The sequence below is a fragment of the Pipistrellus kuhlii genome, unplaced genomic scaffold (assembly GCF_014108245.1).
Source record: "Pipistrellus kuhlii isolate mPipKuh1 unplaced genomic scaffold, mPipKuh1.p scaffold_m20_p_3, whole genome shotgun sequence".
NCBI lineage: Eukaryota > Metazoa > Chordata > Mammalia > Chiroptera > Vespertilionidae > Pipistrellus > Pipistrellus kuhlii.
This window is the reverse complement of record NW_023425529.1, coordinates 160,044,187-160,071,961: the sequence shown is the minus strand read 5'-3', so window position 1 is coordinate 160,071,961 and position 27,775 is coordinate 160,044,187. Positions and strand designations below refer to the sequence as shown.

General features: G+C 44.3%; 1 protein-coding gene, 1 long non-coding RNA gene and 1 other non-coding gene across 13 annotated transcripts; 1 reads left to right on the top strand and 2 right to left on the bottom strand.

Annotated features, from left to right (window-relative positions):
* The first annotated feature begins 1,432 nt into the window (after nucleotides 1-1,432).
* LOC123653270 lies at nucleotides 1,433-3,733 on the top strand. Its single transcript, XR_006742978.1, has 2 exons — nucleotides 1,433-2,028; nucleotides 2,269-3,733. It is a non-coding gene; the product is annotated as an uncharacterized LOC123653270 (long non-coding RNA).
* Nucleotides 2,902-26,405, bottom strand: NAXD (NAD(P)HX dehydratase). Of its 11 annotated transcripts, none has more exons than XM_036455868.2 (11): nucleotides 26,257-26,404; nucleotides 21,185-21,335; nucleotides 17,160-17,205; nucleotides 16,410-16,498; nucleotides 13,357-13,410; nucleotides 12,684-12,792; nucleotides 6,559-6,609; nucleotides 6,371-6,475; nucleotides 5,498-5,618; nucleotides 4,101-4,221; nucleotides 2,902-3,070 (listed from the first exon to the last, which is right to left on the bottom strand). In XM_036455868.2, exons 1-11 carry the CDS (start codon nucleotides 26,300-26,302, stop codon nucleotides 2,920-2,922), a joined length of 1,044 nt encoding a protein of 347 aa, XP_036311761.1. In that variant the 5' UTR covers nucleotides 26,303-26,404; the 3' UTR covers nucleotides 2,902-2,919. The 11 variants fall into 11 exon arrangements, with proteins under 11 accessions (XP_036311761.1, XP_036311758.1, XP_036311765.1 ...); XM_036455865.2 differs by having other exon boundaries at nucleotides 26,141-26,279; XM_036455872.1 differs by lacking the exon at nucleotides 26,257-26,404 and adding an exon at nucleotides 23,053-23,072.
* LOC118731113 lies at nucleotides 17,762-17,895 on the bottom strand. The gene has a single exon (XR_004991805.1). It is a non-coding gene; the product is annotated as a small nucleolar RNA U109 (small nucleolar RNA).
* Nucleotides 26,406-27,775: the final 1,370 nt, after the last annotated feature.

Below are 27,775 nucleotides of genomic sequence, written 5' to 3'. Positions count from 1 at the left end.
AGGGCAGCAGCTTCCAGGACAGCCCTTATCCCAAGAGGATCTTGGGGGGTGGGGAGGACTGCCATGCTGCCTGCTCCAAAGCAGGAGGAAACAGCCTATGCCTCGAGTGCTGGGCAGAGACGAACTGGGGGGTGGTCACTCTGGAGGAGTGGGACGGCAGGGGTACGAGCAGCACACAGAGGTGTGACAGAGGAGGCCAAGGCCAGGGGGGCGAGCACACACCAGACTGCCTGGGACCGAGCTTGCTGGCCTTGATCTCGGTCCCCTCACCTTTCTGCACAGTGGGAAGCTATAGCTGTTTGGTGAACCAGAAGGAAAAGGTGACCCTATTGCCGATTCTCCCAACTCTCAGTCCTGGCTGGGTGCAGCCTCAGGCAGCAGGTAAGCCCCATGCCAGGCACATTGTAGATAGCCTGGTGTGGCTCTGCAGCGTGTTTGTCATTGACGTTCATGTCCCTCAGAGGCATTTCTCTTCCATAGATAAGGAAACCTGTTCAGAAGCTGACATGCTAAAAGTGACTCAATTAGTGCATCGTGCGTGGTAGAGTGCAGACCCAGGTGGCAGGCAGCCCCTTAGAGACAGCCAGCCAAACCGGTCGAATCAGTACTGGGGAAGCAGACTGTCCCCTGTTGGCCAGACGCCTAACTTGCCCACCAGCAGTTCGGTGCTGCTTTCCTGGTCTCAGGGAAGCTGCCAGTAAAAGTGTCCTTAGCTGGACTTGTGAGGATGCTTGGGTTTGTAGGGGTGTCAAACTCAATCAGAGAAGGGGCCAAAATCTAAAATCCAGCCTAAATCGCGGGCTGAATGGTTTACTGAACAGTCATAAACTGTCATTGTGATGGAAACGCAGCGGAGTGCAGTGATGACAGCGCGGTGCGGGCCACATTGCAAGGCCTGGCGGGACGGATTTGGCCCGCGGGCCTTGTTTGACACGTGGTTTAGAGAATAAGGAAGCAATTGCTAACTTCATTTAAAAGTAGCAGTTCATGGTTACTTGGGAATATCCTATCTCCCTTTTAAGCAGAGATTTTGTACTTAGAGCAAAAACTTAAGTAACAAATACATAGGAACAGTTCCTATGATTGCTAAATTTTATATATAAAGAAACGGTGACATTTCAGGCTTATGCCTCAAATTATTTATTTTAGTACATTGGTTAAGCACTGGTGAAAAACACATTAGATAGATAAGCTTATATATGTTTTATGTCCCTAATACCTAACAATGTCCTCAACTTAGGAAGCTGAAAGATGCCGAAACCAGTTTGGCTCAATGGATAGAGTGTCGGTCTGCGAACTGAAAGGTCCCAGGTTCGATTCTGGTCAAGGGAATGAATGTATCTTGGTTGTGGGTACATCCCTGGTAGGGGATGTGTGTGCAGAAGGCAGCTGGTCGATGTTTCTAGCTCTCTGTCTTTCTCCTTTTCTCTCTGTAAAAAAATCAATAAAATATATTAAAAAATAAAATAAATCTCTATATTGAAATAAACCAGGTATGCCTTTTAATAATTAAAAACTCATGGCTGGTTTAAAGAAAGTATCATTGGTTTGGGGTGACATATCTGAACAACAGAGCTTCACCAATCATCAGGGGTAGACAAACTTTTAAAGGAACCAGCATTATTAAATAGTAAGAGTACTCTCAAGCGCATGTCAGAAACCAAACCCCACAGAGAAGACAGAAAAACAAGTCTCTCTCAGGCCACAAAGAAAACAACACAACCAAACAAAAAAAAAGAGAACCAGAGGCTAACAAAACAAAACGTCTCATTTACAACAATTTCAGATATATCAACTTCTTTAATGGAATTTAAATCTTCCTGAGGACATACCAACCCATTTCCCCCATTTCCAAACCAGAAAGCCTACGGTTCTGCTCTGTTCCGTCCCCCCCCCAGAGCCCCATCATCCGATGCCTCCTCCCCAGAGGAAACACCAATGGCCACATGAGGAACTCGGCACCCCTCCCACTCATGGGCACTCTGCTGGGCCTCGCCAGCACGAGAAAGTGCAAGTGTAAGATATGAAGTATTCCGCCAAAACCGGTTTGGCTCAGTGGGTAGAGCGTTAGCCTGTGGACTGAAGGGTCCCAGGTTCGATTCTGGTCAAGGGCATGTACCTTAGTTGCGGGCACATCCCCAGCAGGGGGTGTGCAAGAGGCAGCTGATCGATGATTCTCTCTCATCGATGTTTCTAACTCTCTATTCCCCTCTCTTCCTCTCTGTAAAACAATCAATAAAATATATTAAAAAAACAAAAAAAAAAAAGATACGAAGTATTCCAGAGCCCCACCAGGGCATTCAGGTATCAATGTCCCATTAAGTTTCCTTCTCAGATTTTCCCATGGTGCCTCCAAAAAGATTTCCAAGGTCAAACTGATTACAGATTATTCTAATACTTTAACCAATTAACCAAAACAACCAATACTTAGTATTTCTGCCCAGACCTTTTCAACATAATCACAGTTTAAAAAATAAAAATGAGCTAAATAATAAATGCCACATCCTTTGGTGGATCTCAATTTAAAAAAAGCAAATCTCATTATTCTCAAAGCTATTTGGAAACGAACGACTGGATGCCTTTGAGAGAAATATCTAATGAGGGGAACTTCTTGCACAAATGCCTACAAGTTCAGTTGAACTGTGAACTGGTTAAAGACTTTCTCATTTTCAAGTGATTATCCATATTTTATTATTGTTTAGTGTCATAATGTCTCAAACTGTGTATTAATTTAGCCAAAAATTGCTCATTCCCAACTCTTACATTCTCTGCATCAACCCATGCAGCCTGGACTCCAGCCTCCTGAGCAGCCTGTGCGCTCTGGTGCCCAGAGGATCCAGACACACTGGGCGTGGCCTTTCCCACTGCAAATGCGGTTTCTCCCACCATGGTGCTCACTTCCTTCTCGTTTGCATCGGCTCAGGTTTCGAAGAGTCTGCTGAATGCAGGTCCAATTTCTGGGATCATGTCGGAGGTAGTGGTGGAGCGGCCGTACTTCTGGAAGGCTTGGTGGCTGCACTGCCTTGTGAGGGAGCACGCACCAAAGGCAGCCACGAGGGGAGGGCTGAAACTGCAGGGCAGAGACATTAGCAAGGGGCTGTGGGAGGTGGGAAGTCCTCCCTCCACGGCTTCCTCAGACATCAGGGACCTGAAGCCACCGAGGCGCTGATTTCCTTCCTGTTTCCACGGAGACCCCAATTTGGCAATTTCTCGTCTGGTATGCCACTGAGGCATAAGCAGCTTTACTAGAGTTAAAATAACCATTAGTCCTCTGATACTGATATTCCCTGACAAAAGGCATATCAAAAATACCTGTCCACCTGGAGAAAGGGGAGAACACAGCAGTTTTCCCCTGGTGAAAACCAGACCAGGGCTTGCGGATTAGCATTTAGAAGTAGGGAATATTCCAAACCTGAGAATGCAGGTTCTTCCTAACATCACTAGACTTCCGCTGTAGCTCCTGCCCATGCGCACACGTGGCGATGCTCTCTGCCTGCCAGGTGTGCTACACCCTCACAGGCCCAACACTGCTTTACCAGGTGTCAGGCAGGGCCCTCCAGATCCAGGACATCCCACCCGGCGTGCTGGCCTTCTGTCATCATGAAGGTTGTAGGAAGAGAAACTGAGGCTCACAGAGGGATGGGAGCGACCAGAGTTCACTTACAAAAAGCTAAGAGCCGAAGTGGGCCAAAGCCCAGACCCTAGAATTCTGTTCCTCAAAAACAAAACAAAACTCTCTCAAAGCTCTACCTCCACCTGCGTACTTTTTATTCTTTTATAATAGGTATGCAACGAACCTTCTACAACAGTGTCCTAAAACGTGGCTGCACATTAGAATTACCAAGATAGTTTCAAAGGCTAGGGATGCCCCAGACCCTACCGGTATTGAATGATGGAAAGGGGCCCAGATTTAAGGAGTGGAAGCTCCCCAGGCGAACATTTAGGGATCAACTCCTGCCCTGAAATATCTTCCACGTGACAGTAACACCAATACTTCATTTGGAACGTTCCAAGGAGCTATTTATGAAATGTATGAGCTACTAAAATAGCTTACATAGTTCAAACATTTCAAAGTGGGATAGATGAAGATGTGGCTATACCCGTTCATTTTCTCAGGTCCGGCATGGAGTGCCCACTGCACCATAACACCCAGGAATCCCGACAGGAGGTCACCTTGCCCACCACATCTGCGGTTACTGCCCTGGAGGTTGCATTCGAGAACTGCAGAGCAAAAGTGAGATGGGTGTTAGAGCGAGTGGCTTTTCTCTGCTCAAGGTGTGTTCCAGATCACCTACCCTAACCCTAACCCCAATTGTTCTTAACAAACAAGCCTGTGTTTTCCAGGAGAGGAAACTGAGGTAGGCAGAGGTCTGGCTGCCCCAGAACCACCTGGTTAGTATCTTGGTCAGTAGACACATGACTCAGCCACTGAGGGATCTGCTGATGGAGATCAGAGAAGAACAGGCACAGCACCTGCGGGCCCTCAGTCCTGCAGGACACCTCACCCCCCAGAGAATCCACCTTCATGGACATGCACACAACGCTAGCGCCTCCTGAATGGGATAATCCTCATGACTTCATTTCTGTTGTGTAATGAGAAATTTCTATTTCTTTGGAAAATGTCTTGGAAACATGTTATATGTTCTGAGTGTGTGAGAGCACCATCCAGCAATAAAAGAACACAAAGGTTTCAAGATCCCTCAGAGAACACTACTCCGTCTCCTGCCCAGCATGCGAGAGAGACAAAGTGAGACATAGGTGACTAAGGATGCCTTCTGTTCTCTGTTGGCCCTGACTTCAATGATCTAGTCAGCAATTCTATACCTAGACGACTGTTCTTCATATTAAATCCTCTGGCGTATTTTTTGTCTGTGGATCAGATTTTTCTGTTTTCAGGGAGCTAGAGATGTTACACAATCTCTGGTTGTGTAGATATGAGCAAGTATGAGAGTCCATTTTGCTCTCACTAATGGGTCTACAGACTCCTGTGAAAAGAATGTGACCAGAAGATTTGTCACATTCATCACATAGTGATTCCCACCACCAGTGTCACTCCTGGGGTTTCTTCACTTTTTTAAAAATAAAATAGGACAAAATGCAGTAAAATATTCAGGTAACTTCATGTATGTTGCAGGCAACACAGAGGTGGCAGGGAGTGAACTCTGAAGCACCACCTGCTATTAGAGCCACCTTCCCACTGGGCTGCTGCTTATCAATCGTTAACAGAACTTTACCCACTGCACCCGGTATCAACTGGGATCAACACTGAGCCTGGTATCACTTCCCTTTGCAAAACAGTGAAAAATGAAAATGGACTTTGAAGAAGGCGTGGCTAACAAGCTCATCAGAACGTACCTCTGTTTGTGGAACATGTGATGCGTATGGTGTGTGAGCATGTAAGATATAAGGGATCACATGTGACGTGCGAACATGTGAACAAGGTTTTCCTAGGGCTGTACCCACAGGGCCGCACTTGGTGAAGCCCAAGGCCACTCACCCTGTTCGCCATCGGAGATCACGTCCTGCTCCCCCTTCTGGACCACAGTCACATTCCCCAGGGCCTGACTGAGTCTCAGCCCAGCTCCGCGGCGATCACTGCTATCCACAGGGTCTGTCAGCTACAATGCAGGACACCGCAGGCAAAGCTGTCGTTAGACACTTGACAGGAGCCCACAAGTGTGGATACAATGAACATCATCCTGATCCTCAGACTCTCATATCTGAGGGAATCTCCCAGCACAAGACAACCCTCCATACAAAGACACGTTCCATCCACCATCCGAAGGCCTAGGAGGATGCCAGCACAGGGGCTTTAGAAATATTGCTCTGGTGCCCCCCTACCTTGTCAGATCATAGGTAAAGAGCACGGCCCTGGCTGGGATTTTAAAGGTCTGCAGAAGGGATTCAACTTCAAATGTAATGCACTAATATTTATGGAGCACTTGATATGTAAGGACTCGTGAATTTACATGAATTATTTCATCTCATCCTCACATACACTATGAGGCAGATGCTCTCATTACCCACCTTCCACAGGTGAGGTAATGAAGGACAGGGATGGAGTTATCTGCCCAAAGTACACAGTAGGAGGGGCGACTGAGCCGAGCACACCACCCTGCCTTTCCTCCAATCAAAGATGCACTGGTTGGAAGAGGTCCCATAATTACACACACCACCAGGAGAAAACCACAACTGTTAGCACATGAAAAATGCATCGTAGAAAACGTACGCATCCGCTCCACACCTGCAAGTCTGTCCCTGCAGACCCTCCCGAGGGGCCCATAGGTGCAGAGCCACAGAGCGTGTCGCTTGCCCCTCCTCAGGATGAGAAGGGCTTGCGCTCTGTGTTTCCAGGGGTCAGCAAACTCACCACGGCTTCCAAGAGCCTGAGGAACTCCACGTGGTTGGGAGTGAGAACGGCCTTCCTGTAGCCTTGGATGAGGGTCGGCTGCTGAGCTATCAGCCACAGCCCGTCCTGCACAGAATAAGGACTCCCCTTTACTGCACGGCCGTGGGCACCCGGCTACGAGGGGACAGGAGAGGAGAGGCCACACTCACTGCATCAATGACAACAGGGATGGCTCTGGCCTTGGATGCTTCTAAAATGCCCTGTGAGAAAAGAGAGCTATGCTGAGCAACAAGGCCATCATCTCCGAGGAATCAAGAGAAAACCAAGCAGTTCCTTGATGAATTTCAACATTAGCTTATCAATAAATAGAAAGCAAATAATAAAGTAATTGCCTAAATAAACAGAAAAGGTTAAAATGAACCAATAGGGCACAGGTAACTCTCAAAACATAAGCCCACGGGCAACATTACACACAGTGCTGGGTCCCAGGCTAGCCCACGAAGGCCAACTCCAAGCTAGTGTCCTCAGATTTCTAATAGATACTAATCCTCAGGGTTCAGAAATGAGAAATCGGAAGTCCTGGGAATTCCCCAAATTATCAGCTTTTCATATTCATGAGCTTTATGTATTTTTCACACAGCTTTTACGTATTTTTTCACTACATGTGTTTTACAATAATGTGGTCATAATAATAAAAAGAAAATCATTTCTCTCTGAAAAGGTTATACTCAAATTTCCAGAGGTTTTTTGCTAAAAAAATTAAAAATTTAAAAAATATATAGGGTGTGGCAAAAGTAGGTTTACAGTTGTGAGTAGGCAAAGCAGTTTATTCTTGTATTATTTATTAACTAGAGGCCCAGTGCACAAAATTTGTGCGGGGGCGGGGGGGGGGTAGGTGTGTCCTTCAACCCAGCCTGCATCCTCTCCAATCCTGGGAATGTCCAACTGCCTCTCACAATCCGGGACCACTGGCTCCTAACCACTCACCTGCCTGCCTGTCTGATTGCCCCTAACCACCTCTGCCTTGCCCCTACACCCGGGACCCAGGATTCTCTCTTCTGGCAGGTCACAGGCACCAGGACCCGGGTTTCCCTCCCTCTGGGCAGCCACAGGCACCCAGGACCATGGGGCAGGCGGCTTGTCCCTCTCCTGGGTTGGAGCCCCAGCCACTGGCTCCTGGGATGCAGGGCAGGTGGCTTGTTCCTCTCCTGGGCTGCAGCCTAGCTGGATCCCTCTCCCTCCAGTGTTGAGTGTCTGAGCTGTTAACTTATGATAGCATGATGACCATTTACATATTAACCCTTTATTATATAGGACTGTATTATCTTCTATATGAACAACTGTAAACCTACATTTGTTCCACCCTGTATATATGATCAGCATGTGGTTGCTTATTATTATTAATCAGTAGAGGATTACATATTGCATTAGCATGTAAAAACCTCTACCTTATACACGTGATAGAAAACCATGAGAGAATAAAACAAAATATATGGTAAGCAGAAATAACTTAAAACATTGAAAGATAAATCTCTATATGTTTAATAATTAAAAGTGATAGTCCTGAAAATGAAACGTGAAAGCCCACAAAGCATGAGCTGCCCTGCCCAACAGTCTCATCGGACTTTGCTAAGACTGGTTAGAATTGGGAGCATTTTCAAAAGCCCCTTCAAGGAGGTATCCGGGTCTGGGACCCTCATGGAAGCCCATTTCCTTCTTTAACAATGAAAAGACTCTGCTTGTATTTAGTTTGGCTTGACTGTTAAATCTGATTTGGCTTTTGCTGATTCAGATTTCTGAATCTCTGGTGTCATGTTTGAATCTCTGTTCAGTGTTTGGCCACAACACTAACATGTTCACCTATTTGTATTTTTCTTATTAAAGTTCTCAAAAAACAAAACCAAAAGCCACAGTAGTCTAAAGTGAATATTCAAACATTGGGAAATATATAGGAAAAATGTAACATCATGAAACACTCTGGTCTCCTGGCATGGTTTAAGAGCACCATACAGAATCATGCATCAAAGCCACCTATTTAAGTACTGACTTGCTTCCATCACTCAGAGAATTTGTATGAAGTGCACTGTGCATTTAAACCTGTCAGCATTTACTGCATTTGCAACAATGGCTGACGACAGTTAGCATCATCAGTCAAAGCCACAAGTACACACTTATACAAGGCCACAGTTCCAAGTGAGACTGACTGATGACATTACTACCACTCTCCAAAACCGCAGCTTCACCCACCATCTCGTTAATAATCTAATCTAAGAGAAGAATGGCACAGGAATGAACAGATCAGAAAAGACTGGCGAAAGGTTGAGAAGCAATGCAACATCTCCAATAGGACACAGTTAAAATAAAACAAGGAGTGCCCTGGCCGGTGTTTCTCCGTGGTTAGAGTGCACCAAGGGATCACGAGTTCAATTCCTGGTCAAGGGCACATACCTAGATTGTAGGTTCAATCCTGGCTCTGGAGGCAGCCAATCGATGTCCCTCTCATATAGATATCTGTCTGCCTCTCCCCCATCTCTCCCTTCTACTCTCTCTAAAAAGCAATGGAAAAAAAATACCCTTGGGAGAGGATTAATAACAACAACAAAAAAAATAAAATAAAGCAGTTAAGAAAATTCAAAGGTCTCAACCTCAACTGCCTTTAAACAACAACAACAATAAAACAACAACAAGCATTCTCATGTAAAAAAAAAAGACCAGGTGGAAGTGAGAAAGAATGACAGCACCCCAGAGCAGTGTCCCGGCAAGGACAACCTGATAGTGGAACAGAGGATTGCTAACAGCACTTTATTCAGCAACAAAAATTGCAGAATTTACCCTAAAGAAAATACCTAATAGAAATAGACAAGTGTACATATACATATACATATGCACACATATACATACACATATATATATACACATTTTTTGAATATTTTCAAAATATATATGTATATTTTCAAGACATTATGAATAGGAAAAGCTATAAATAGCCTAAATGGACTAAATGCATATTGTATATTGTGATGTAGCTATTAAATTATTTAAAATAAAATATTAAATATTATGATAAATATATGGTATGACATAATAAATATAAAGGAATTTAACAAATATAAAATACATAATATAAAAATTAAATAACTCACATGGAAATGCACAGGACCCAGAATAGCCAAAACAAGCTTAAAAAGAAAAATGTTCAAGTGCTCCACACTTTTCCCACTTCAAAACTCACAGCACAGCTGTAGTAATGAAGATTGTGGTGCTGGCCCAAGCGCAGCCATACAGGCCGATGAAACAGAAACAAGAGCCCAGAAATAAACCCTTCCATTTGTCAACTGATTTCCAACAAGGATGCCCATGTAAGTCACTGGAGGAAAGAGTAGTCTTTTCAACAAATGGTGCGGCAACAATTGGATATCCCCTTGCAAAAGAAAGAAACTGGTCCCCTTCCTTCGAGCATAACCAAAAATTAACTCAGAATGGACCACAGACCTAACTATAAGAGCTAAAGCAATAAAGCTCTTACAAGAAAATATGAAAGTAAATCTTGGATCAGGTAAAAAATTTCTTAGATAAGACACCAAAACCATAAGTAACAAAAGACAGATAAACTGGACTTTATCAAAATTAAAATTTGTGCTGCAAACAATACCATCAAGGAAATGAAAACAACCCACAGAACGAGAGAAAATATTTGTCAATTCTACCTATGACAAAGGACCTGCGGAACCCCCATTTGCCCCTCTGCAGACAGCCACCCAGCGAAGAGGCGCTGCACACCTCCTGGGACCTGTCAGAGCACCACTGACTCAGGACACCAAGTGCATGGCAGATGTTTACAGGAGAGGCTCCCCTGGGAGAAACTGAAGGATCTAGCACTTCTCAATCATGAGGTGAAGACTTTCAAATATCTGAACAACACTGCCTGACAAACTTGCACACCCCATGCTAATCCAGGAGGCTTAAAGCCAGGAGAATCCTAAATCAAATCCTCTACTTTGCACAATGTGTCATCTAGAGCTACGTTTAAATTTTATTTGACAGCCTCTCAGATTATTTACCCTGAATGTACAACCTCTCCAGGCAAGCTCTTTGTGACAGAGTGAATAGCTGCCCCTCCCACCCCCAGGTGTCTGTTATCACAGCTGCTCATTTCAGAGCCCGGTGAAGCACAGGGCATTCTGTTCAGAACTACTCAATAGCCCGGCACCCCACAGACTTCCAGTTCTAGGCAGCTGGGTCCTTTTCTTTGGAGGATTTTCATTAAATGAACAATTTTTAAATGCAAATTAGTATGAGACAGAAGAGAAATATAAGCAGGTACACCTCCAAGTCCCATTCTCAGGCATAACTCAGGATACGTTGGTTTTTTCCCCAGCTTTACTTGTGTAGCTGATAAAAATTTGTATAAATTCAAGGTGTACGCTTGATGTTTTGATACATATATTATGACATAATCACCACAATTAAGCTAACACTTAAGATCTTCCTGCCTCTTGGCAAATTTCAATATACAATACAGCACTGGTGACTCTGGTCACTACACTCCACATCAGAACTTGTTCATCCTGCCTAACCGAAAATGTGGACACCCTGACCAACACCTCCCAGTCCCTGGCTGCCACCCTTCTCTCTGCCTCTATGAGTTCGACTATTTTGACTCCACACAGAAGTGAGATCATGCAGTATGTCTTTCTGCAGCTGGCTTCTTTCACTCAGCATAATGTACTCTAGAGGATACACATTTTAATCAACCCCTTTGAAAGAGGCAATAATAAGTGTATTTACTTTCAATTTTAAAGTAAAAAACAAATGTATTGCTCAAATCCAGTCACCTGTCACTTGTCATAGCTCCATTTCTTCTAAGTGATTTTCACAGGTTTGAGGAACCCCAAATTTTACCTCAAAGGCTAGAACTGGAAGATCTGTCGTGGAAGATACCATGTTCTCTCTAAATTCTAGCAAAGCAAACACATGCCCTAAAACTGTTCTTTACCAACCAGACAGCTAAGAAAGTACAACACACAGCTACCTACACCTTCCTTTCGCTCTGTTGTTGAATTTTAATAGGCAAAAGCTGAGCTGAAAAGAGCCCTCTCAGTTAATGACGATGAGGATGCTAAATCATGTTTCGTATGACTTCGAATCCTTCAGTGGGCACAAGGCCAAGCACCATCTGAGGGCACCAGGCACATTCTCTGATTTGGAGCTCACTCCCGACTCCTGAGGCTACAGCACCGCCTCACATAGGGTGCACTGACAGGCTTCTCTGGAGTTGATGCTGGGCAGTCCCCAAGATGTGACCACCCGAGAGCAACGCCCTGGAAGTGTCAAAGGCTGCCTAGCAGCGAGAACATACAGAACAGGGGACTGGCATGCTCGTTACCCATTCCCCGGTTCTGGCTGGTATTTAACTTTATTAGGATAAGAAATTTTCATCTTTTTAGAGTAAGACAGACACAAAGTAAAATTCTCTGTAATAAAGAACAGCATAAATGAACAAGTAAATGAACATATATGCATCTATGTGTGTGTAACTAAGGTCTTGTGCCCTCTCTGCAACACTGGGCGCCGGGAGCGCTTTATAAAATGTGGCTCTCAGTAACTCCTGGGGCACATCACCCCTTGAGAGGGAAGCACGAGGCCTAGGAGGCTGACTGAGCAAGCTGCCAGGGTCCCCAACCCGACAGGAATCGTAGTGGAAGATGAACCCGAGCCTGACCCCACACCCTGCCACTGCTAACATGGCTCAGTCTGGATGCTGGGACTTCCCAACACCTCAAGTGTAAACCACATAAACATCAGGGTGACGCCCATGAAGCAGAACATCTGAACGATTCCACTGATTTCCACCTGCTACAGTAGGAAAAAGCCAGTTCCCCAAGAATAAAAAAGTTTCCTTTAGTCTGGTTTTTATTTTTAAGTTCATTACCATCTTTATGCCTAGTTCCTCCTCTATCTTTCTTTTTTTTTTTTTTTTAATATATTTTATTGATTTTTTTTACAGAGAGGAAGGGAGAGAGAGAACTAGAAACATCGATCAGCTGCCTCTTGCACACCCCCTACTGGGGATGTGCCCGCAACCAAGGTACATGCCCTTGACTGGAATCGAACCTAGGACCTTTCAGTCCGCAGACCGATGCTCTACCACTGAGCTAAACCAGTTTCGGCCCTCCTCTATCTTTCAAACCAAATTTTATCCTTCTTAATTAATCTATCACAAGGCACACAGACCACTAAACAACAGAAATTTAAGAAAAATGTTTCTGTCCTGACTTCCTAGGATCTTAGCATCCATTCTATCAGAAGTTTGTTTAGTAATTCTATATTTTACCTCGACGTTTTTGAGAAGAGCATCTTCTCTGCCTAAGCCAGGTCCTACAACCAGGGCATGCAGTCGAGGCAACCACTTTTCCACTTCATGAACCGCATCAGGGCTATCACTAAATAAGGAAAAGAAGGGCAGAACAGTTTACTTAAGATTTCATCTGAAACCACAGATTTTTCCCAGTCCCCACCCCAATGTCCTTTTCCTGTTCCAGGACCCCACCCTGCACTTAGGTCTCCTTGTCTTCTCCCAGAGACTGGTTCATCTTTTAACACCCCTACATAGACGTCTAGCTTCCAATATTTAAATGCCATCCAGGGCATTATGCTAAGTGAAATAAGTCAGACAGAGAAAGACAGATATCACACACAATGGTTCTTATATTTATATGTAAGTTAAAATTTAAAAAACACACAACAAGCTCATACAGAGAACAGATCTGTGGTTACTAGAAAAGGGGAAAGTGGAGGGTGAGGATGGGTGCAATGGGTAGAGGAGGTATGAGTTTATTTAAAAAACAAACAAAAAAGAAATGAAGTATGGATATATGCTATGATGAAGCTCAAAAACATTACGCCAAGTGACAAAAGGCAGACACAAAAGACCACATATTGCATGATTCCATTCATATGAATTGTTCAGAAAAGGCAAATACATAGGGACAGAGAGATAAGGTTGCCTCAAGCTAGGGGTGGAAATGGATAGCGGTTTTCTTGCTGGTAATGGAAGTGTTCTAAAATTAGATTGTGATGACAGTAACACTTTGGTAAATACATCGAAGATCATTATACAACTAAAATGAGTGAGTTTTATATTGTAGTAAGCAATGGCACAATAAAAGTTACACACATTAGAAATAGTTAATTTATGAGAGCAATAGTGGAGACACTGGGCCAGACATTAAATATTCAAGCAATGATCCAGGGGTTTGACATAGCTGCCATGAGTAGTGGGTAGCAGAGTCTGATGATGTGAGTTCAAAGGAGCTGAAGGTTTCAGGAATGAGAGCAGGGCAATGGTCTGCGAGGAGCAATGAGGAACAAGGAGGATGCACATCTCACTTCCAGATCCAGTGGTACATGAGGGGTCAAAGGAAAAGCCACCTCCACTTGAAAGGCTTGAAGGGAAAGCCATACTCTCTGGGGACAAGCAGACAAGGTAAAGGAGGGAGTGGCATTAGCAGGGAATAAGGTAAGTACTCATTATGGTAAATAACAAAGACCAGTCTGGCTGAACAGAGTACCAGCAAGTGAATGACATGAGAGAAGTAGAGGCATACACTGTAATGAAATTCAAGCATTCAGAACCTCTCACTTTCTGAGCCCCTTCCAAGGCTCAGGGAGTGTCCTTAGCAATTTATTCAAGTGGTCCATATGGTTTTATAAAATCTGCAAAGGTAAGCACAGGATTTGGGTCTCATCAAAACTCAGCCAAAACAGAACTTCCTTCCCATAAGAAATAAGAGTAAATAATACAGGGTATCCTATCTAATAAAGAGGGAATATGCTAATTGACTGCTACGCCCTCAAAGATGGTGGCACCCACAGCCATAGGATGGTGGTGCCCAGTCGCCTCAGATAGGTGTGCAGCACGGCCACTCTGCATGCCTGCCTCCAGAGTCCCCCAGTACTCTCAACCCCCCAGTCACCCAGGGCCACCCAAGGCTCAGGTAACCAGGGCTGGCCGAGGCTTGCACTGCCGGCAGTGGCAGCAGAGGTGTGATGGGGGCATCGCTTTTCCCAGATTACTGGGTTGCCTCCCAACCTTGAGGGCTCCTAGACTGGGAGAGGGGGCAGGCCAAGCTGAGAGACCCACCCTCCAGTGCATGAATTTTCATACACAGGGCCTCCAGTATAGCTATAAATATAACACCTTTTTTCTCCTTGTTTTTTTTTTTTTTTTTAAAGTCTCATGAAATAAAAATTTACACACACCACAATAAGACATTATGGCTAATTTCAAAATTATCTTGACAGTGTGTTTCCATCACACAGGAGTACAGTTAACAGTGTAGACTTTACACTTACAGACTATCCCCTACATCAGACACTGGGGAAGTTATCTAAAAGGCTTGTGTGACTGATTCCTTTACAACATTAAGAGGGCCCTCCTTTAGAACAAGACCTGACAGCTGCACAGAATTTTGTTGTTGGTTTTTTCACAAGCTGGCCTCTTCCCGCTCCCCACCCATCTGCTCCCAAACAGGTGTTCCCAAATGGGTCCTCCCTACCTACATGCACTCTTGTGTGGCTCACCTTTATCTTTGGGCTTTAAACATCATCCACACATCAACAACTCCCAGATTTACACCTTCCCTGACTGCCCCACCCCTATCCTGTGCTTACCAGCTATACCTGTTTGGCTATCTAACAGGCAACTAAAAACATGTCCAAAACCCAACTCCTGACCACCACCCCCACCCAAACCTGCTCCCCCCGATTCCCAACCACATTAAATGAGAGCTTGCTCAGCCCAAACCCTGGGTGACATTCATGACTGTCTTCTTTCCCTTGTATCCCATGTCCCACCTCTTAGCAGATCCTGGTGCCGTACTTTCCAAATGTACCCAGAACCTGACCCATTGTCCAGTTTTTACCCTGTCATGTACCCATCACCAGGAACCTCACAAGAGATTCCTAGTGGGAATCCTGCTTCCACCCTGGGCTCCTAAAGCTTATACTCAATACAGCAGCCAGATAAGCCTTTTAAAACATAAACCATCCCGTCCCTCCCCTGCTCAAACGCTCCAGCAGCCTCCTTCTCATTTATACAAAAGCCAAAAACCTTCCAATGACCCCCATAATCTGCTAAGCTTGGTTCTGAACCTCTGGCCACCGAGTACCCGAGTGCTCCCCAACACAGCTGCAGCTTGAGCTCTTGCAGCAGCTCTTCCTGTGTATGGAAGGGCCTCCCCCTTTCCCCATGTCTGTAGAACTTGCTCCCTTATTATCTCCAAGCCTTTACTTGAATGCCCCTTCCTGTACCCATGACCACCCTGTTAAACACTGCACACAGAGCACAGGCCCCACACGCACAGCCGCATAGCGTCCCCTTCCCTGCTCCCATCTCCCCAGGGTGCTTATCACCCTGACACACTCTGATCTTGTTTGTCCGTCTCCAGAGCTGTGTTGTCCAATATAGTAGATACTAACCACACATGGCTTTTGAATTTAATTAAAATTAAAGTAAAAACTCAGTGCCTAAGTGCTACTGGCTACATTTTAAGTGCTCAGAAGCCATGTGGTCAGCAGCCACAGTGCTGGACAGCACCAAGGGAGAACATTTTCATCATCAAAGGGCGTTCTGGGGCATGGGAGTAGGCGTTTTGTCTCTAGGTGCAATGCTGTCCCTGTGGAACCCAGGACAGGGCCTGCACGACAGATCTGCTGAATGATGAACAGTTTTGTTACCAACTGATGGGCCCCTCATTCCTGTCATATGGCCACTGTCCACAGACAGGCCCACAGACTCTCCTGGGCCTAAGGAACCTCCAGCCATTTCTGACAGGCCAGCTCTGAGCACATCAGATCTTATCCCATGCGGTCCCACATGACTGTCTTCTTCTGACCACAGACAATGAGCTCATTATAGTTTCCTCCTTTCTTCTAAAACGCTTTACCCCACCAACTCTCATTACGGAAGCCATTTAACCGAGACTCTTAGAGAGTCTGTAAGGACACCACATGACCAAGGAGAGTTGCAAGTAAAGCACCCATGTGCAGCCCCACTCACAGGACCGGATGAACAATCAGCTCCGGGCTGTACGACTTGATCACAGGTGCGGCCTCCCGGGTACAGAACACGTGGGATAAATCTGCTCCCTGAGAAATGAGCACAAGAGGATAACTTAGTGTGGGAATAACTCAAAACATACCCAAAGTGACTTCAGCAACAGCCATTCAACATTTTCATCATCGAAAATTACATAGCACTATCCGTAAAAAAAACCACACACACACACACACACACACACACACACACACACACACACTGTAGCAGTTAAACTACAGGGAGGAGGCTGAGACGGCGTAACCTAAGAAAAGGCCGGAAATAAAGGCAGACTTTTACTGCTGCCCAAGAGACAGGTCAACCCAGACCAGCTCAAGCTGCCTCACTGAACTATGAAGCCCACAGGAAGCAATGCAGCCATGGAGCTGAGCACCACTCACAGTAACTGTGCTGACTGGGTGGTTAGGACTTGATCAAAGGCATGAGCAGCCGCCAAAGTCCAAAATGTCTTATGCTAGAATTGAAAGGCAGCCCAAGATTATTCTGGAGAAGTACAATTCTAATAAAACTTTATTAAAAAAATGAGTTTGAAGTTATTTTATCATTGCACAAGAGATCAGAGTACATTTAAAGATGTTTCTCTTACCCGTAATTACCTGAAGATGTTATCTAGATTTTTATTGGAAAACATTTGCTTTAATCATATTTAAGTAATCCAACTCTTCCTAATAAAGAAGATATAAGTAAACATACCACTTTGAGAGCTGAGATTGCTGCAAAATAAGGGGCTCCAGTGTACCTAAAAAGAAGATATTTACAGTCTAAAACTTGAGAATGAGGCAGGCACACCAGGTTTATCAACAAAAACCATACAGAAGTCAAGCACCTAGCACAGGGCAGAACCCCTAGCAGGTGCTCAGTAAATGTTCAATAAACATGGATCAGAACCAGAAAAGTCAGCTTTCACCTGAGACCTTTGTACTATGTCAGGAGGAGCAGATTCTGGCTTCCTGTGACTACCATCTCCCTGTAATATGTGTGCAAACTGAAGGCTTGAGGTGATGGTTTTAGGGGTTCATACAAATGTCAAACTTATGCAATTATATATCAAGTAGAACTCAATAAAGTAGTTAAAGAATAAGTCTTGTAATATAAAATAGTTCAGCAAGGTTGCCAGATTTCTATCAACCTAAAAATAAGGGGAGGGGAGGGGTATAAAAATAGCATTTTTCTATACTAGGAGTAATAGATTAGGAAATACAATAGCATCTATAATGTCAGCAAAAACCATAAAGCATCTAGGAATTAACTTTATATAACAAATAACAACTGTGGGGAAATTTTTTTTTTTTTTTTTATGTAGGAGAAATATACTACTACTCAACCTCTCCTGCAAGGTTGGCAGCCCTGAGAACTCCTCTCATGTAGCATGTTATGGAGGCATTCCTGCTCCCAAAGGAAGGAGGAGCAGACATATTTCCACATGCAATGTGGGGAAATTTTAAAAATCTATTAAAGAATACATTAGATGTACACTGGCTGAGATGACTTAATATTATTATGACACTTCTTTCTAGATTAATATAAACATAGATATATAGCCAAAACCGGTTTGGCTCAGTGGATAGAGCGTCAGTCTGCGGACTGAAAGGTCCCAGGTTTGATTCCAATCAAGGTTGCAGGCACATCCCTAGTAGGGGGTATGCAGGAGGCAGCTGGTCGATGTTTCTAGCTCCTATCCCTCTCACTTCCTCTCAGTAAAAAAATCAATAAAATATATTTTAAAAAACAAAAAAACATAGATATAAAAAGTACTTGATTTATCAGAAATGCACACAGCTGCAAGTAGACGAAATTGTAACAGCATTTGAACAAAACTGGAGCTTTGTTAGCAAGGAAGATGGGTAGGAATATTAATTAGGAGGGAAAAAGCATCCCCAAAACTAAAGACTTAAGACAGTGAGAGTTTACTGAAGGCATCTGCCAGGAGAGAGTGTGCCTGAGGTGGTTATAGGCCAGAGCACCCCACACTGGACAGTACCCAGGGAGCAGGACCAGTTTCTGGGAGCAACAGTAAGCACAGGCAATGGTCATCTTGATGGAGGGCCACACGGGGCACCCAGCCCAAACAAGAAGAGACTCTCACACCTTCCTCTGGCTCCCATCCTTACTGCTCTGGAATGCTTGTAACTCTACTTTTAAGGTCACTTCAAGCACAGAAAGAAAAACCCTTGAACTTAGCATCAGATGGTGACTGTAACTTTTATGTCAATTCCAAGCAGTGAAAAGTTTTGCTATCCCAGGAAAAACACCTTGGGGAAATGCAGAGTGCACTCTATATCCATGACACTCCCCTGCAGAGCAGGGCCGATGTACCAGAAACACCAAAGGACAGGGCATGCCACACACACACAAACATACACTCGCTCACACCAAAACACGAATGCAATCCTCACTACCAAAAGCAATACACTGAACCAACAATATAGCTTTCCTACTTGAGAGCAAAGGCTGCCTATACCCATAGGGTGTGAGGGGAACAGGTGCTTGTTTTTTTGTTTTTATTTTGTAAAATATATTTTTATTGTTTTGGAGAGGAAAGGAGAGGGAGAGATAGAAACATCAATGATGAGAGACTCCTACTGGGGATTGAGCCTGCAACCCAGGAATGTGCCCTTGACCAGAATAGAACCCGGGACCCTTCATCTACCAGCCAATGCTCTATCCCACTGAGCCAAACTGGTTAGGGTAAACAGTGCTTGTTGATGGCAGCACACTCTAGTGCCATTTTGGGAGAACAATTTTCAATATATATCGACATTAAAATGTCTATGTACTCTGCTCCAGTAAAAATTCTTCTAGGAATTGTTCTCTTGATTTAACCAGACTAGAGGCCCGGTGCACGAAATTCATGTGTGTGTGTGTGGGGGGTGTGTGGTGTCCCTCAGCCCGGCCTGCACCCTCTCCAATCTGGGACCCCCCCTTGGGGGATGTCAGATATCCCTCTCACAATCTGGGACTGCTGGCTCTTAACCACTCACCTGCCTGCCTGCCTGCCTATAACCGCTTCTGCCTGCCAACCTGATTGACACCTAACTGCTCCCCTGCCATCCTGATCACCCCCAAATGCCCTCCTCTGCTGGCCCAATCGCCCCCAACCGCTCTGCCCTGCTGGCTTGATCTCACCCCCAACTGCCCTCCCCTGCTGACCTGATGGCCCCCAACTGCCCTCCCCTGCCAGCCCGATCACCCTCAACTGCTCTCCCTTGCTGGCCTGGTTGCCCCCAACTGCCCTCCCCTGCTGGCCTGATCTTACCTCCAACTGCCCTCCCCTTCTGACCTGATGGCCCCAAACTGCCCTCCCCTGTTGGCCTGATTACCCTCAATTGCTCTCCCATCGGCCTCCCCTGCCTGCCATCTTGTGCAGGCCAACTTTTGGTGGCCATCTTGTGATGACATCACACGTGACTTCACCCAGGCTTTTATTATATAGGATGGGCACACAAGGAAATATATAAAGGGATGTCTACAGACAGATTGTTAACTAAAAAAAAGGATATTAACCAACTGCCTATCAACAGGGACTTGGTGAAATAAATTATGGCACATCTGTACAATGAATACCATATATTCACTTACCCACTCATAATCAGTCTAGCCCTAGCCAGTTTGGTTCAATGGATAGAGAGCTGATCCTCAGACTGAAGGGTCATGTTTTTTGTTCCAGTCAAGGGCACCGGTCAAAGATATGTACCTGGGTTGCAGGCTCAATCCTCACCCTGGTTGGGGTGTACGCAGGAGGCAACCAATCGATGTGTCTTTCTTACATTAATGTTTCTCTCTGTTTCTCCCCCTCCATTCCACTCTCTCTAAAAATCAATGGAGCCTTAGCTGGTTTGGCTCAATAGATAGAGTGTAAGCCTGTGAACTGAAAGGTCCCAAGTTCTATTACAGTCAAGGGCACATGCCTAGGTTGTGGGCTTGATCCCCTCTAAGGGGTGTGCAGGAGACTAAGTAGACTTCTTTTCCCTCTCCCTTCCTCTCTGAAACCAATAAACAAACAAACAAACAAAAATCAATGGAAAACATTTCCTCAGGTGAGGATTAAAAACAAGAGAGTAGTCACTGTCAGTCAATCATATTAGGTAAGAAAACAAAATCTAGTTATATATTATTTAAAATAAGTATAGCCAACTACCTAAACCATTAAAAATACAGGGTTAGGTAAAGAGCACACAGAATGTAAGCAGAAACAGAAATACTAAACAAGGCAGTAGGTATCATTTGCAAGCATGGACAAATTATAAATCTTTATGTGTCAAACAACCTAGCAGCAGAATATAGAAAACTAGAAGAGAGAATAAGGCCTTAAAAAAAGCTAGGATCTGTCTAATTTAATAAATAACTTCCAGGAATATCTTTAAATTAACAAAGTAAACCAAGCATGCTGAGTGTTTTTATCCTCATTACAAAAGTAATACATGCTTATGGTATAAGTCTGATCAATAGAGAAAAGTATAAGAAAAAATAGTCCCAATCTCCCAACCACAGGCAAAATCTTTACACTAACACACACCAATGAACAGCTCAATCAGGGCCCCTTATCGTTTTCTCCTATCCAACCTTAAAGTTCATCACTGAAAAATACCAAATATCATATCAGACTACTGGGGGTTCAACTAGACAGATAGACAGTTGACTGGACAGCTGATAGGCAGGTAGACAGCCAGATAATAAAGATTAACTGTTTAAACACTAACATTTTCCAAGTCACTTACTCTTGGCAGCCTCCAACTATGCCTATTCTTCCAGCTTGCCCTTTGTGCTTCTTGGAAGTTAGAGGAGGGATAATATTTTTCACCAATTGAAAAGTATTTTCCATATCCTTTATCGAATGTGCTTTATGCAGCGAGAATGCTCTTTTTAAAACTGAAAAACAGGAAAATAAAATTCCTTAGAATGGTAAATATCTATTGGTATATATAAAGAACAGAGAGTTTAAAAAAAAAATCATCCAGTAACCAAAATACTTCCGCAAGTTGACTCAACATGAATGTTACAGATTTTTACCCACTGATTCCATTATTTTATTTCTGTAAGCAAATGATGTTCAGAAATTACAACACTAACACATGTTGTATATGTCATTTATTTTTTAAATGGATCAGACATTTTGGAAGTCTACTTAATCTCAGGAAGTTTTTTAAAAATACATTATTAACTAATAAACTACACATATTACATTTCAACTGTAGCTTAAGTTAATTCATCTCTTCTCTCAAATTGGAAAAGCAATCTTCCATGTTACCTTCCACTGAGACTCATATTATTTCCCCATTTAATTTCCCAGTCATCTTTCCAACACTGAATTAGATATCAATTAAATAACCTAGAAATGGCATTCTAAATATACCCGTGTTTCCCCGAAAATAATACATCCTCCGAAAATAAGACCTAGCACATGGAAAGATAAGACATCCCCTGAAAATAAGACCTAACGCAACTTTGGGAGAAAAAATTAATATAAGACACTGTCTTATTTTCGGGGAAACAGGGTAGAACAAATCTTACACTGGGTTCACAGGCATTTTGAATTGTCTCTAAATAGCTCATTTTAATTGGCCTTTCTTAAAAACAAGGCATTCAATATTTTTATCCTTTCAATTATTTCAGCAGCTGAGAAAAACTAGACACATCACAAGTTCAAGTGAAGATCAGAAGCAGGCTCAGTTCCACGTGGTCAAACAGCTTCACCTTTATTTTTTTTAAATATATTTTATTGATTTTTAACAGAGAGAAAGGGAGAGAGATAGAGAGCTAGAAACGTCGATGAGAGAGAAACATCGACCAGCTGCCTCTTGCACACCCCCTACAGGGGATGTGCCCGCAACCAATGTACATGCCCTTGACCGGAATCGAACCTGGGACCTTTCAGTCCGCAGACCGACGCTCTACCACTGAGCCAAACCGGCTTCGGCATAGCTTCACCTTTAGTAACACTCTTATTAGAGTTTTACTTTTTATTCAACAAAATTATTCAAGTAACTTCCTTTAATGAGTAGATGTAAATGCCTCTTTAGCTGATATATCAGCTGTTTAGACCCCAAGTTGCAAAGAGAACATTAACTTCAGCCCAAACACCTTTGAACCAACACAGGATTAAAACTCAAAACAATCACTGTAAACTAGGCTCAGGCAAGGATCAATACAACTGGCTGATCCTTGCTCCCACTGGTTTTCCTCATATGCTACATTCTGCTCCGATGCAGTGTCCATAGTAGTTCTTCCCATCCTGACTCAGAGCCTGTTGGCAGAGATGCTGAGCTAAGAGAGTAAGTCCACTCTCACTCCACCCCCACCACCATCATCAGCTTTCTGCAGTTACTGTGAAATGCTCTTTCCTGGCGTTCCCTGATGAGCTGCATGAAAGGACCCAGAGCTGTTATAATCAGATTTAATGACGGCATCTCTGACTGCAGATGAGCAGATTATGCGGTCAGGAAAATGTTTGCCATGCAGGTTTCAAACTTGAACATATGTAGCTTAATAATAAATATGACTGGCCCTGACCGGTTTGGCTCAGTGGATAGAGCGTTGGCCTGTGGACTGAAGGGTCCCAGGTTCGATTCTGGTCAAGGGCATGTACCTTGGTTGCAGGCACATCCCCAGTGGGGAGTGTGCGGGACGCAGCTGATCGATGTTTCTCTCTTACTGATGCTTCTAACTCTCTATCCCTTTCCCTTCCTCTCTGTAAAAAAAAAAAAAAAAAAAAAAAAAAAAAAATCAATAAAATATATTTAAAAAATAACAAATATGACTGGTTAATACAAGAATACTAGATAATGTCTCTCCCTCAAATTCCCCAGAACAATAAGCACAACTGCTTAAAGATAGCAACAAAGGCTAGAAATTTTAAAGACAGAATCTAAAGTTACCAGTCACTCAAGGGTTGTTCTGGGTCCCTATGTTTTGGGTTTTTAGATACCATCACTTTATACTAAACACTTAACCCCCACAAAATACCCCTAAAACCACCCCAACACCTTTTGCTTGCACAGAATGTGGTAAGGCATCCCTCCCACCTGTGGCTTAAAGGGAAAGTCTACATATTTCCATGTTGGACCCCAACCCTCAATTGCCTCAGAGAGTCTGGCATAGAATAAGAAATTCAATAAATGTCTGAGGAAGTAAAGACATCTTGATTCTCTCTCCTCATTAGCAGTAAGTTTATCCATCTTTTACAAATGAAACTGAGGCCCAAAGAGACAGTCCTGTGAAGATGCCTCTGTTAGTAATGGATAAGCTGGGGCAGAAGACACCATTTTACCAAAATGTTGCCATTTTAAGGCAAAATAAATAATTTTCCTTTAACCAAATATTCACCCCATCAATCAAAAGACGAATCAGTTGCTCCTCAAATGGCTTCTGAAACCATTTGCGAGAGAGGGGAAAAAAATCACTGTTGATAAGTGTAGTATTTTCAATTTTTAACTGAAACTGTATAAATGTAAAATCCACACTCTGCTCCAGCGTTCTGTCCCACTCACCTGAGATGAACTCCTGTTAGTGAAAGGAGCAAAGAAAAGGCCAGTTAAATTTCCCCTAAACTTCACAGTGAATCTGTTTCAGCTGGCTTATTGACATTCTCCATTTGGAATTATCCAGAAATATCCTATATAATAAAAGGGTAATATGCAAACTGACCCTAACGGTGGAACAGCCAGTCACTATGACATGCACTGATCACCAGGGGGCAGACGCTCAATGCAGAGCTGCCCCTTGGTGATCAGTGCGTTCCCACAGAGGGAGCACCACTTAGCCACAAGCAGGGCTGAAGGCTGCGAGTGCAGCAGCAGTGAAAGTGACGGGAGCCTCTCCCACTTCCTCAGCAGTGCTAAGGATGTCTGACTGACAGTTTAGGCCTGATCCCCTTGATATCCCCCAAGAAGTCCCAGGTACGAGAGGGCACAGGCCAGGCAAGGACCCCCTGAGTGCATGAAAATTCTATAGGCCTCTAGTCTGTCTGTCTATATATATATCTATATATATATATATATATATATATATATATATATATATATATATATATATATATATATAAAAGCCTACCTGACCATACAACTGGTAGCTATGACATGCAATGACCACCAGGGGGCAGATGCTCTGACCAGTAGCTATGACGGACACTGACCACCAGGGGCATGCACTCAAAGCAGGAGCTGCCGAGCTTTGGTAACTTGGCAGCTACGGTTCTCCGGTGATGCACCCAGAACCAGAGAGGAGGAAGCCCAGGTGCATCACCCGAGAACAGCCCTCTTGCAATCTCCGCAGAGAACGTCAGAAAGCCAGTTTCGGCCCTATCCAGCGGGATAAGCCTAGAGACCCACCTGGTGCATGAATCCACACACCAGGCCTCTAGTCTATAATAATAAAAGGGTAATATGCTAATTAGGCCAGAAGTCTTCCAGATGTCCTGCCTGATGAAGGGGGCTGGAGGGAAGCCAGCCTGGGTCCCAGGTGCCTGCGGGCAGCCCGAGGAGGGAAGCCCGGGTCCTGGGTGCCAGAGGGAAGCTGTTGCCGACAGCCGGGGTAAGGAAGGCCTACTCTTGCATGAATTTTCATGCAGTGGGCCGATAGTCTTGAAGGACAAAAAGGCCTGGACAAGAGGTGACTTAAAATTTATCCTATTATGTAACTTTGTTTTCATAACAATTCTGAGTCTGGGAGAACAGGTAAAACCGGCCTGCGTTTTATTTGTTTTGGAGAAGTGTGGCTGAGGAAGTCTGGAGAATCACACAGATTTCTTAAGCCTGGGCTGTTTTCTGGAATTGCACCTGGAGAGGTAGAAGGAGACACTATGCTACAGACAGCCTTCAAACACAGGAGGTAGGGCAGGGAAGAAAATAAACAACCTTATTTTATTTACACAGTGAGGAAACTCAGGTCCACTCAAAAGTGAATAAGGAATTCCTAACAAACACAGCTTTGCCACTTGCAACTTGCCACTCACAGCTTTCTTGAGACCGATGTCTGTGTGCGAAGACCATAACTCGAGCACATGACAGCAGTGCTCAAGTTAACGGAGATGGGCCTTAAAGCGAGGATGGATAGAAAGGGCACCACCACCTGCTTTTAGTAAAGTTCAGCAAGTCAGTCTAATAATGAAACCTCACATTCAAAGGAAATCATACTAACTAAATCATAGTATGTGCAGTTAAAGACAAACAGCTACCAATAAAAAGTCTCAATAAGGCCGAAACTGGTTTGGCTCAGTGGATAGAGCGAAGGTCTGCGGATTGAAAGGTCCCAGGTTCGATTCCCGGCAAGGGCATGTACCTTGGTTACAGGCACATCCCCAGTGGGAGGTGTGCAGGAGGCAGCTGATCGATGATTCTCTCTCATCAATGATTCTAACTCTCTATCCCTCTCCCTTCCTCTGTGAAAAATCAATAAAATATATATTTTAAAAAAAGTCTCAATAAGTTGGTGCCTAGAAAGCCCCTCTACTGCCGGTATGAGTGAGGCGCTAAGGAACCCCTCCATTCTCCTCAAAGCCTTCGGACCCGCCTAACAATACAGGGCCAAACTCCCTAACAGTGACTCTCGCCGCATCCTGCCTGAAAGCTCGGGGCCTCGACCCACGCGCCGCGCACAGGCCGCGCACCACTCTGCTCCCAAGGACCGGCCCCACCGGCGCACCGTCCCCGCCTGGACCAGCGGCCGCGGCCGGGTACCTGCGTCCAGCGGCGGCCCGTAGAGCGCGAGCGCGGCCGAGAGCAGCACGACAACGGCTGCGCCGGCGACTGCAGCCCCCAAACCCGCCGGCCGGGCCATGCCGTATGGATCTTACCTCGCTGGCAGGCCTGGGCTGCAAGCCAGCCGGGAGCCACAGCCATGGGCGAACTTCCGGGCTCCCGCCCGCCCCGCGCCGCCGCCGGAACCAAAGTCGCCGGGGGAACTTCTGGGGTCCGGGCTGCCTCTGCGCTGCCACCGGACGTTAGTTCCCTTTCGCTGTGGCCGGGGTTTGGCTTCTTGCACGCTCCCTGGGTCCGCTGCAGTTTCCCTGGAAGGTGGATTGAGGTGTCGAGATGCCTCTTAATGCATCTTGAGTTGTTTTTATCGTTTCTTTTCTGTAATGCAAGGGGCATTCTAGAAAGTAACGGAGGCAGAAAGCCGCTCATTTTACCGCTTCAGCCACATGCTTCCAGGTGTGTAGAAAGTTAGCTCCAATGGAAAAGCTTTATCTTTTTCTCTGTTGTATTCTGAACATGATACATGGTAGGTTAGGTGTTCACTCTGTCTTTCTTGAGGTGTAATTTACATAACAATAAATGTTACTAATTTTAACCGTACAAGTCTATGAGTTTTAGCAAATGTGTACAATCATGTAATCACCACCACAATCTTGATTTAGAACTTTTCTGTCCATACACCCAAATCATGCTTTTGTTTTGATACTATTATGCTATTTTAAAAAAAAAATTTAATTTTTTTTATTAAATTATTATCTGTGTACATATTTTACCATTGCCCCCCTCCTCCATACATACCCACCCTCCCCAGAGTTTTGTGTCCATTGGTTGTACTTATATGCATGTATACAAGTCCTTCGGTTGATCTCTTATCTCCCCCAGATCTCCCTCCCCTCTCCGCTATAATTTGACAGTCTGCTTGTTGCTTTACTGTCTCTATTTTGGTTCATCAGTTTATAATGTTGTTTAATATCCATAAATGAGTGAGGTCATGCGGTATTTCTCTTTCATTGACTGGCTTATTTCACTCAGCATGATGTTCTCTAATTCTATCCAGGTTGCTGCAAATGATGAGAATTCCTTCTTTTTTATGGCAGCATAGTATTCCATTGTCTAGATGTACCATCTTTTTTGATCCAATCATCTGCTGACAGGCACCTAGGCTGTTTCCAAATCCTAGCTATTGTAGATTGTGCTGCTATGAACATAGGGGTGCATATATCCTTTCTGTTTCTAGTTTCTTGGAATACAATCTTAGGAGTGGGATTACTGGATCAAATGGGAGTTCTATTTTCAGTTTTTTGAGGAAACTCCATACTGTTCTCCACAGTGGTTGCACCAGTCTGCATTCCCACCAGCAGTGCACAAGTGTTCCTTTTTCTCCACAACCTCGCCAACACTTGTCGTTTGTTGATTTGTTGATGTTGGCCATTCTGACAGGTGTGAGATGGTACCGCATTGTTGTTTTGATTTGCATCTCTCGGATAATTAGTGACTTTTAGCATGTTTTCATGTGCCTCTTGGCCTTCTTTCTGTCTTCTTTTGAAAATATTCTATTTAGGTCCATTGCCCATTTTTTAATTGGATCATTCATTTTTCTTTTATTTAGTTGTATAA

Bases quoted from the DNA above. Each gene is read 5' to 3' on its own strand.
- NAXD (XM_036455865.2), bottom strand. From the start codon at position 26,240: ATGGCCCGGCCGGCGGGTTTGGGGGCTGCAGTCGCCGGCGCAGCCGTT. The intron at 17,206-21,184 runs GTAAGTGACTTG...TCTTCTTTTTAG, and splicing joins ATAGTTGGAGGCTGCCAAGA to GTACACTGGAGCCCCTTATT. The intron at 4,222-5,497 runs GTGAGTGGCCTT...TTTGCTCTGCAG, and splicing joins GATCTCCGATGGCGAACAGG to TTCTCGAATGCAACCTCCAG.